Here is an 11,107-nt window from a genome sequence, read left to right on the forward strand (position 1 = left end):
AAGAAAGAACAGGAGACCGGCATCTACGCGATCAATTGGAGGAGGTGAGTTAATTTTTATTAATTTTTTTAACCCTCATTGGCACTGCCCACCAATGTTTATATATTTATTATACTAGGGAGGGGGGTGCACTGCTCCACCATTGTTTATATGTTTATTATACTAGGTAGGGGGGCGCACTGCGCCACCAATGTTTATTATTTTGGGGGGGGACGCACTGCGCTACCAATGTTTATTATACTGGGGTGTTGGGGGGGGGCCCACTGCGCCACCAATGTTTATATGTTTATTATACTAGGTAGGGGGGGGCGCACTGCGCCACCAATGTTAATTATGTTGGGGGGGACGCACTGTGCCACTAATGTTTATTATACTGGGGTGTTGGGGGGGGGGGCGCACTGCGCCACCAATGTTTATATGTTTATTATACTAGGGAGGGGGGGCGCACTGCGCCACCAATGTTAATTATGTTGGGGGGGACGCACTGCGCCACTAATGTTTATTATACTGGGGTGTTGGGGGGGCGCACTGCGCCACCAATGTTTATATGTTTATTATACTAGGGAGGGGGGGCGCACTGCGCCACCAATGTTTATTATGTTGGGGGGGACGCACTGCACCACTAATGTTTATTATACTGGGGTGTATGGGGGGGGGCGCACTGCGCCACAAATGTTTATTATACTGGGGTGTTGGGGGGGCGCACTGCGCCACCAATGTTTATATGTTTATTATACTAGGGAGGGGGGGCGCACTGCGACACCAATGTTTATTATGTTGGGGGGGGAGCACTGCGCCACCAATGTTTATTATACTGGGGTGTTGGGGGGGGCGCACTGCGCCACCAATGTTTATATGTTTATTATACTAGGGAGGGGCGGCGCACTGCCCCACCAATGTTTATTATGTTGGGGGGGACGCACTGCGCCACCAATGTTTATTATACTGGGGTGTTGGGGGGGCGCACTGCGCCACCAATGTTTATATGTTTATTATACTAGGGAGGGGGGGCGCACTGCGACACCAATGTTTATTATGTTGGGGGGGGAAGCACTGCGCCACCAATGTTTATTATACTGGGGTGTTGGGGGGGCGCACTGCGCCACCAATGTTTATTATACTGGGGTGTTGGGGGGGCGCACTGCGCCACCAATGTTTATTATACTGGGGTGTTGGGGGGGCGCACTGCGCCACCAATGTTTATTATATTGACCTTCTACTACGCATTCTGCATTAAAGAATGATATTATTTTCCCTTATAACCATGTTGTTATAAGGGAAAGTAATACAGTGAATAGACTTTCATCCTAGCAACCATGCGTGAAAATCGCACATTTCAACCGGAAGGATGGATCCGGCATTCCGGTATTTTGAATGCCGGATACGGCACTAATACATTCCTATGGGAAAAAATGCTGAATCCGGCATTCAGGCAAATCTTCAGTTTTTTTCGCCAGAGATAAAACCGTAGAATGCTGCGGTTTTATCTTTTGCCTGATCAGTCAAAAAGACTGACCTGAAGACATCTTTTCCGGTATAGAGCCCCTGTGACGGAACTCTATGCCAGAAATGAAAAACGCTAGTGTGAAAGTACCCTAAAATATTAAGTTTATATCCCCCCTTTCCCAATTTTACATATAAAATATATAAACAATAAATAAACATATTACATAGCGCTGTGTCAGAAAAGTCCAAACTATTAAATTATTAAAAAATATCTCCTATGCGGTGAGCATTCGCCGTTTTTAGTCACCTTGTCACCCCAAAAAATAGGATAGGACTGTTCTATTATGGGCCGAAATGCACGCGGCTTTTTTTGGTGTTTTTTTTTTTTTTTTGCACGGTATTGAGTATCGCAATACTTTTTTATGGTGACGAAAGCGAATCAAAACTTTGGTATCGAAAAAAACCCTACGCCAATCTGATCGGCGTAGCGTTGTCACGATACCAAAATTTTGATTCAGTTTTGATTTGGCGACTAAAAATTTAATTTGGCTCCTAAATTTTTCAGTTCAGGAGCCAATGGCTACTAGGTATTTTTTTTAGTCTGGAGCACTGTGCCCAGCACCCCGATTCCGAATGTTATGCTGGCCTGGTAATGGCAGCGGGGGCCCGGTGCAGTCACTGTATTCTATTACACCGGGCCCCGCTCACTGTAATACTAATATTCATATGTGAACAACTTGAAATCCTCTGCGATCCTCTCCCTCTGAGCTCTCTGTACTCACAAACTCAGTAGCAGGCAGGCCGGGCGGCAGCGCAACTCACTGACGTCACGCGCCTGCTCCGCCTGCTTCATTCATAAAGTGGGAGGAGCAGGCGCGTGACGTCAGTGAGTTGCGCTGCCGCCCGGCCTGCTACTGAGTTTATGAGTACAGAGAGCTCAGAGGGAGAGGATCGCAGAGGATTTCAAGTTGTTCACATATGAATATTAGTATTACAGTGAGCGGGGCCCGGTGTAATAGAATACAGTGACTGCACCGGGCCCCGCTGCCATTACAACACCAGATGCCGGCCCCCAGACCCTGTATTGGGGATCATTCACTCACAGGGACACTGTTATGGGGGGATCTGTGGATGACACATATATAGCATAAGGTGCTATATATGTGTCACCCACAGATCCCCCCCACAACAGTGTCACCCACAGAGCCCCCACAACAGTGCCATCCACAGAGCCCCCACAACAGTGCCATCCACAAAGCCCCCATAGCAGTGTCATCCACAGATCCCCATAACAGTGCCATCCACAGAGCCCCCACAACAGTGCCATCCACAAAGCCCCCATAACAGTGTCATCCACAGATCCCCATAACAGTGCCATCCACAGAGCCCCCATAACAGCTTTTGGTTCAAAATATTTTTTAATTTGGCTATTCCCCACCCCTCTTGTAATTGTTCCGCTACTTGTGGGCTGCGCGGGAATGAGTTCCGTCACTTCAGTGCGCAATCACCTCCTGCAGCGCGTGATCCCGCAAGACCCGCCGCTGTAGGTCACGGGTCTCGCGGGATCACGCGCCGCAGGATGGGATTGCGCACTGAAGTGACTGAACTCATGCCCATGTAGCCCGCAAGTAGCAGATCAGTGGAACAAGTACAAGGTGGGTGGGGGGATGATCTGTGGGGTTGCTCAGACGGCTAGGCCCTTCACAGTAGTTATTAACCCCTTTCAGCAGTCCTCCATTCACTGAAGGGGGGACTGCTGAAAGGGATTAATAACTACTGTGAAGGGCCCTCCCCCCTTTCACAGTAGTTATGCCCAGATATGTGCCCCCTTCACAGTAGTTATGCCCACACTGCTTCTAACAGAGGCTCACTAATGGACGCTGAGATTAGATCACCCCATACGAAAGCATTGAATCAATGCTTTCCTATGGGGAAAAATCTGACCGTGGAGGTCATCATGCAAAGTGTGAGGACATCCAGCGTCAGATACCGGACCAAAGGTCTGTTTTACTCCAGGAAGCCCTCAGGTGGCTGCCAGTCACTAGAGGCCGACTTATTGCTGGAACGTAAACAATGCAGTTTCTCTAGAACATTGCAGCTCGATTTGCAAAAGGGACACTGTACCCAGACCACGTCAATGAGCTGAAGTGGTCTGGGTGCCTTTTGTGTCACTTTAACTGTGAAATCTTATTAAAGATTGTGTAGGGTGTGGCTGGAGGCGGGACAAGGGTGGGGCTTGCAGCAGAACATGGGTGGGGCCTGTAAGGGGGCCCTTGATTTATTTTGCCCGGGGGCCCTGAGGGTTCTCAGTCCGCCCCTGGTTAAATACATATAAAGAAATTTAAGGGGACCACTTATACACACATTAAGTGGGACACTGGACAAACTTACAGCTGACACCCTCTCCCCTCTGTCAGGGGGGCTCTACCTGTATAAGCGTTTAATGGAACAGGTTCTGACGAGGGTGTAAAAGGAGTGCGCTCTTTCACGCTATAGTAGGATCTTGGGCCTCTGCACGGTTCTTTATACCTGGCGCTAACATCGACTTGTAAGGCTGAGTTCACACTTGAGTTGGTCAGTTTTGGCCCCATACCTGCCCAAACCAATGAAGTGAGCAGTGATTCTGTCATCTGCTTGTCATACGGACTCACAGTACTGTTTCACTACCACAGCAGACTCCCTATACGTGTTACTGCACGGCGCAGTGTTCTACACCACTATACATGCTCTCTGCAAACAGGAAATAGCTGTTTTTTAATGCAATTCGCCACAAATAAATTCGGATAAAATCTTTTCAGGAAATTCAGCGAACCGACCGAATCGAATTTTTGAGAAATTCGCTCATCTCTATTGATGACCTATTTTTTAGGACAGGTCAACAATATTGTACTCCCAGAAAACCCCTTTAACATATTGAAAACAGTAACTAAAGTAAAAGTGATTATAAAAAAAAACAACTCCAGAATATGTTTATGTCTTTTTTATGTATATTTTAAGAATTTTTGGTCACTGCTTGACTACTCACATGGAGTCCACATCTGATTCCCTTCCCCCCCCTGTCTAGTAGGAATGTACACCTACTTGACAGCACTGAGCTCTGCACTGTACCCATCAACCATGTGCACATGCAGAGTCAGCTCAAATCTCTCCTGTTTTATGTAACACCTCGAGCGTTATACAACGTGCAGAAAGCCCTGCCCAAATTAGTGTTGCATAGCCTTTCACCTCACTCCTCATCAGACTCAGGCTTGCTTCTCCAATGCCTCGATATGAAGGCATGCAAATGTTCCTGATAACAAAGTAAAAGCTCAGGTCAGGTCAGGTCAGCTCAGGTTCACTTTGTTGTTTCTTTGTATCTTAGGCTACTTTCACACTCGTGTTTGGTGCGGATCCGTCATGGATCTGCACGAACGCTTCCATTCAGATAATACAACCGCATGCGTCCGTTCAGATCCGTTTGTATTATCTTTAACATAGCCAAAACGGATCCGTCTTGAACACCATTGAAAGTCAATGGAGGACGGATCAGAAAATAACCTGAAATTGAGATCTGCTGGAGTTTTTAATATAGCTTTATCTATTTCTGCACAAACTGTAGTGACATTTTCTAATACAGTATACATGATGTACATCCTACTGCAATTTGGTTCTCAAAGGGGTTTTAAATGAAAAGTTTTATTATAAAATAAATAGGGCATTTCAAATGAAATAATACTGCAATATAAATGCAATAAAAATACTGTTTTATTTTTTATTTTTTTTATAGTACATTACATTTTCCTAGCGCCCCCTGATGTTTATCCTTCTGGTCCACCCTCACCTATATGGTGGACTACTCCCTTATTCCCTGTCTGAATTGATACCGATGCCTTTCATTCATTGCTCCCTACTTGTAAATTCATAGAAATAGCTAGCTATATCTCTCTCTAGACAGTGGAGAAGGAAATAGTGGGGGCATCACATACCATATGCATCTCTGGGGGTATATGTGAGGGACTATTTTTTAATGCAGAGGAGAAAATAATCAACAAGAGCTAATTGAAAATCATCCTGGGAGACGCTGGTGCTTGTGTGTGAGCTGTTAACCACCACCAGAAAGGTAAGCAAGTTGTCCTGAATCCTGATGAGTCAGTGTTTTAAATTCATGGGATAACCCCTTTGAAAGTTTTCAAGTTTTCCTAGGGAGGATTGGGATAAATAATATAAAATAATGAAAGACAAAGTACTCACCAGGTAAAATCTCTCTCCCTTGGTTTGTTTTCTTATCTGCAGTTGTGATGCCAAACAGGATGTGACCGCTGCAGCCAATCACTGGCTTCAGAGATTTTGCCCAATCTAGGATAACCCTTTTAAACTGAAACATTGGGGTCAGTGCAGAATGTTAGGTTTTACACACACATCCAAACTGAATTTCCTGCAAGCATGAGGTACTGTGACATAGAAAATGGTGCAAGTAATGTGCACCCGCTTTATACATTTTCTCCAGTTTGAGCCTTCTACAAGAGATACAGTATCCCCCCCCCCCCCCCCTCTCTCTATTATCTTAATATTTCCTGAGCATTTGAAAAACTCCCTTTATTAACATCACATTATGGAACTGGTCATGATGAAGTATCATATCCAGTTAGGCTGGGGCTACACAAAGAGTGGAAATCTCTATAAAATGGTCAATAAGATGCAACTCCAATAATTCTCCCTAGAGAATAAATAGGAATGCATAGATAATTTTACCATGATTTTCAGACGTAGTGTAGCTCTGCCTTCAAACTGACACCAGGAGGGCTTTCACTTGCACGTTCCTGTAAATTGCAAAAATGTAATTCAATGTGTGACACAGGGCTCCACAGTAAATTCAGACCAAAGATCTGCACAACATTTTCTGATTTAAGGATCTCATGTCTGCAAGCATACAGTAGGTGGTCTACCAAAGTTATGTAAGTGTGTCGCTGGTTCTACTAAATCAGATCCTTCAGCTTGTTCATCTAGAAAAATCTTTCACCAGACCAGAATGCAATGTTAGATAATGAGGGGATGTCTTTTGGGGAGTAAATTGTCAGTGACTATCCCTTACACAACGTGTCACTCTGTTTAGCTTCATGGTTTTTTCCTCACCCTTTTTGAAGTTACACAACAGAAGTTTTATAAACTATAAGCAGGTGAGATGCTCTAAGGACACTCCCCCGTAAAGCTACTGGCTGCTTAAATGCTATAAAAACATCTCATTTTCTAAAGGACTCACAGAAGTTTTCAGAATAAAAGCTTCTACTACTACTACTACTACTACTACTACTAAAAATCTACTACTACGAAAACCTACAGAGATGCCTGTAGGAGATCTGTACAGCTTTACCCATGTAAAAGGGGCAACCAAGGCTGAAACTGACAAAAAACGGGCCACGCATAGAGAATGCCAGCTCATCCAGGTGAAGAACACTTGGTGTTGTGTGGAAAGTGGCCAAGAAATTCCAACAACTTGGAATGAAGATCAAGTGGTTGTTTCCCAGGCCAAAATGTAAGTGCAAGGGCAAAAATGGATGCTGTGATGCAATACTCATCTGATTTGAAAATTTTCTAAATTATATATTCCACTTATTTGTTATGTATTTTTGTATTCACTGAAAATCAAGACTCAAATTTGGATTTGAAGATTTGATTTTTGGATTTTTTACATTTTGTGAATTATTTCGTATCATTGTTTTATTTTGGAATCAATGCAAAAAATTGTTTGGAAATTATGAAATACTAAAACTAAAAAAAGAAATCACTTGGCATGTTTATGTTTGAGTTAAGTATTTATTTTTTATTACTTTTTAATTTTATATTTGTAATTATAATCAGTGGTATGTTCCATTGTAATAGCCACAATCGATCCTTATGGGTTTTGTGGATGCAAACGCTCTGAACATAAACCTTTGCGGAATCAAAACCAAGATGCAAAACACAGTTTTCGTATCCACAAAACGTACACGATGTGCCAATAAGACTTCGTTATTACTATCAAAATCAAAACCGAAATTTCAATATGAAAAGAATTATATTATTGATAATATTTATTTTAGAATAAGAGTTAATGCTGATAAATGGTAACATTAAATATAAATTCTTATATTCTATGGTAAGTCTTTTGTTTGTAAATTGCTATGTGGATAAAAAAAAGTTTTCTCTTCACACATTTTTCTGAAATTGATATTTAAATTTACTGTAACTTGATACTTTGAACCAAATAACCTCTTGCTGCGGGGTAGAGGTAGAACTTGATTATCCAGTTCTTTAGCTACAGGGGAAATGTAATCTTCTAAGTCAATTGATATACAAATTATATTGAACAGTGAAAGAAAAAATTACAGTTTTACAAAAATAAGAATAATTTGAACCGATCTTATACATTTTTATTTGTCCAAAACTATCTAAGAAATTCTTCACAACTAGTAAATTGTGATCAGCATCAGGATTATTTTTCTTTCTTTTCCTAAACAGAGGCGAGACTACAACAGAGTCTGGTGTCTCCTGGACCGTGAAAGCACCCATTTACTTCCGTTATAAAGTGATAGAAACCCAAAATCTCCTAGATCCCAATAACATGACCCTCCTTTATGGCCACGTGTTTGAGTCACAAGAAGTTGAGGTTTACCAAAAGAAGATCCAGAAGCGGTTAGTTGTGGTGGACATGGCTGTGGAAAAGTTATATGGCTCCAAAATTAGAAAGTATTTTGAGACCAATAACGTCACTTATAAAATCCTTGCTCTGGAGACAACAGAAGAAACCAAGTCAATGGAGCTTGTTTTGACCATACTTGAAGAAGTTCTAAAATTTGGAATTGACAGACGCAATGAACCAATCATAGCCATCGGAGGTGGAGTTTGCTTAGATGTTGTCGGTCTTGCTGCCTCTCTTTACAGGCGTCGAACGCCATACATTCGAGTTCCCACAACTCTTCTGTCTTATGTGGATGCCAGTGTGGGTGCAAAGAATGGAGTGAATTTCTGCAACTGTAAGAACAAGCTGGGAACCTACGTTCCTCCGGCGGCCACCTTTCTTGATAGATCTTTCATTCAGACTGTCCCACGACGTCATATTTCCAATGGTCTTGGAGAAATCTTAAAGGTGATTACATGTTTACTGAATATGTATTTTTAGACGCAAGTGATACATCTCCTTGACTTCAGGGGGAACAATTAGAACTAAAATAATTTAGCAAGGAAGCAAACAAGTATTTAAAAGGGCATCTGCATGTGTGCTTGGCGTCTGAAAGCATCTGTGTTGGTCCCATGTTTATATGTTTTGACATATGCAAATGTGCCTTTAGGAGCAATGGGGGTGTTGCCATTACACCTAGAGGCTCAGCTCTCTCTCTCTCTCTCCACTTTGATTGACAGAGCCAGACGTGATGATGTTTTCACTGTCTGGTCCTGTCAATGAAAGTGCAGAGGGCGCAGCAGTTGCAGAGAGAGCAGAGCCTCTAGGTGTAATGGTAACACCCGCATTGCTCCTAGAGGATAATTTGCATAAAACATCATTGGGACAAACATGGGACCAAAACAGATTTCTTCAGCTGCCAAATGCACATGGAACAGGTCAGCCAGTGTCATAGGTACAAATTGGCTGACAGATGCCCTTTAAATAGGGGGGGAGGTTAAGAATGCTTCAATTAAAGCATGTATGTATATACTCAAAGATGTCGAATTTTGTCTTTCAGATGGCTTTAATGAAACATAAAGGGCTATTTGAGCTGCTGGAACAACACGGAAAGTTTCTTTTAGACACCAAGTTTCAATCCAGGAATGGTCTTGCTAATCATGGCGATGCTGCCCTAAAAACCACAAGAATAGCCATTCAGACAATGTTGGAAGAGCTGGCTCCTAACCTGTGGGAGGATGAACTTGAAAGACTGGTGGATTATGGACATGTCATAAGCCCAGAGCTTGAAATGGTACATACTATTAATAAAATATATTACAATATAACTGTATTGAATTTTAAAAAATCGGGTATTAAAGGGTATTTCTGAACCAGAAAACGATTTTCAAATACACTATAAGGGAACATAATAGATCAGGGGGTCCCACTATCAAATTGCGAAGTGCAGATAATGACTACAAAGAATGTTTCTTGCTCTGCAGAAACTGGAACATCTGAACATTGCATAAACAGCCCATTGATTTCATTAGAAACCTACTTAGGAACCTACATATGCACATAATGCTACATTTTTCTTTCCAGAAAGTCCTTCCAGCTCTAATGCATGGAGAGGCCGTGAACATTGATATGGCTTTCATGACATATGTCTCTTATGAAAGTGGATTTATCACAGTTGAAGAAAAAAGACGTACAATACAGTGCATGAGAACCTTGGAGCTTCCGGTCTGGCACAAGGACTGTAACCTGCCACTCATAAAGATGGCATTGGTAGAGAGGTTTAAACACAGTGACGGAAAACTGCGGCTTCCTCTCCCTACTGGACTTGGAACTGCAGGTAAGGTACCTCATTATGGTTGGAAAACTCTAGCAAGACCATAAGATGGGTACAATAAAGCTTCTTTGAGATGACCAGAGGGCTTGTTCTCCAATTCACAGATGTGTCCTTCCTTAACCTTTGCTCTTGTCTCCGAGAAGAACGTTGAGAGATGACCAGCTTTGAAAATAAACATAATTTTGTGATACTCTGTCAGGAGTTCTTTATATGTAGCCACCTAGTGGCCGTGATGTACATTTCAGCCTGTCAATTGTTTTGTTGGCATGTTATGATAATGTATTAAATTTATATTGTGAGAAATCGCAGTCCTTGACAAGATTTGCAGAAAGGTTACAGTGGACATATCTGTAGATCGGAAGTAAGCAAACTGAACATCAAATCATGAGTGATCATCTCAAAAAGGTTGTCTTATGGAAAGTTTTCAATAAATATCATACCTCATAAAATGGTGATATGTCTTGTATACTCTCCATCGTGACTGACCTCGAATATCATAAGCTATTCCAAGCATGTAGTTTTTGGTTTTTATTGGGTTTGTTGAAGCTAACATTTTCTGATTGTCTGAGTTTTTATATCCACAGAAATCTTCAATGAACTAAAAGATGAAACCATGAAAAAAGCCTATGAGAACTGGACAGAAGAATGCCAAGGGTTATCAACGTAGATCAAGATTTCATGAGTTACAAAAACATCTGCAAGTATTTCTATTGGAGCAAAGTTTTAAATAGTCATAGTTAGTAGACAGTAGAGGAGAAAAATGCATGGCTTGCCCTTCTCATTTTTGGAGTTTTTGGAATGTCTAATGAATAAAATGTGATTATCAGTAACAGTGGCGTACATAGGGAAGTAAGGGCCCCACAGCAAGGATCAAACCAGGCCTCCCACACAGGACAGAAGGGTTTCTGCCTAAACCCTTTTCGATGACCCTGGGGCCATTTTTTCACTGCCTCATTTGCTAAAAGTTGTTCCTTTAGAGGGTAGAGTCCTGACCAAGTTTTCACCACCAGTAGAAGAGGAGATAATCCCAACTAAGACTGGGCCCTATCTTGCCCTGGGCCCCATAGCAGTCGCATGGTCTGCCGCTATGGTAGTTACGCCCTTGATCAGTAACAACTTGTAATTATATTGTAAAAAGCTGGGAATATGTTAATACAGAACATGAGTTCTGCAAACTGTGTCTATATACG

At 42.2% G+C, this 11,107-nt stretch overlaps 1 protein-coding gene across 1 annotated transcript; it reads left to right on the forward strand.

The window, feature by feature from the left end:
* Window positions 1-6,767: 6,767 nt before the first annotated feature.
* LOC120978449 (2-epi-5-epi-valiolone synthase-like) lies at window positions 6,768-10,584 on the forward strand. The gene is made up of 5 exons (XM_040406571.1): window positions 6,768-6,958; window positions 7,924-8,551; window positions 9,144-9,377; window positions 9,668-9,920; window positions 10,502-10,584. Exons 1-5 carry the CDS (start codon window positions 6,768-6,770, stop codon window positions 10,582-10,584), a joined length of 1,389 nt encoding a protein of 462 aa, XP_040262505.1.
* Window positions 10,585-11,107: the final 523 nt, after the last annotated feature.

Source organism: Bufo bufo, chromosome 9 (assembly GCF_905171765.1).
Source record: "Bufo bufo chromosome 9, aBufBuf1.1, whole genome shotgun sequence".
NCBI lineage: Eukaryota > Metazoa > Chordata > Amphibia > Anura > Bufonidae > Bufo > Bufo bufo.

Excerpts from the sequence above, each read along its gene's own strand:
- LOC120978449 (XM_040406571.1), top strand. The coding sequence starts at position 6,768 with ATGCCTGTAGGAGATCTGTACAGCTTTACCCATGTAAAAGGGGCAACC. Across the intron at positions 6,959-7,923 it reads GTTGTTTCCCAGGCCAAAAT|AGGCGAGACTACAACAGAGT; the intron begins GTAAGTGCAAGG and ends TTTCCTAAACAG. Across the intron at positions 8,552-9,143 it reads GTCTTGGAGAAATCTTAAAG|ATGGCTTTAATGAAACATAA; the intron begins GTGATTACATGT and ends TTTGTCTTTCAG.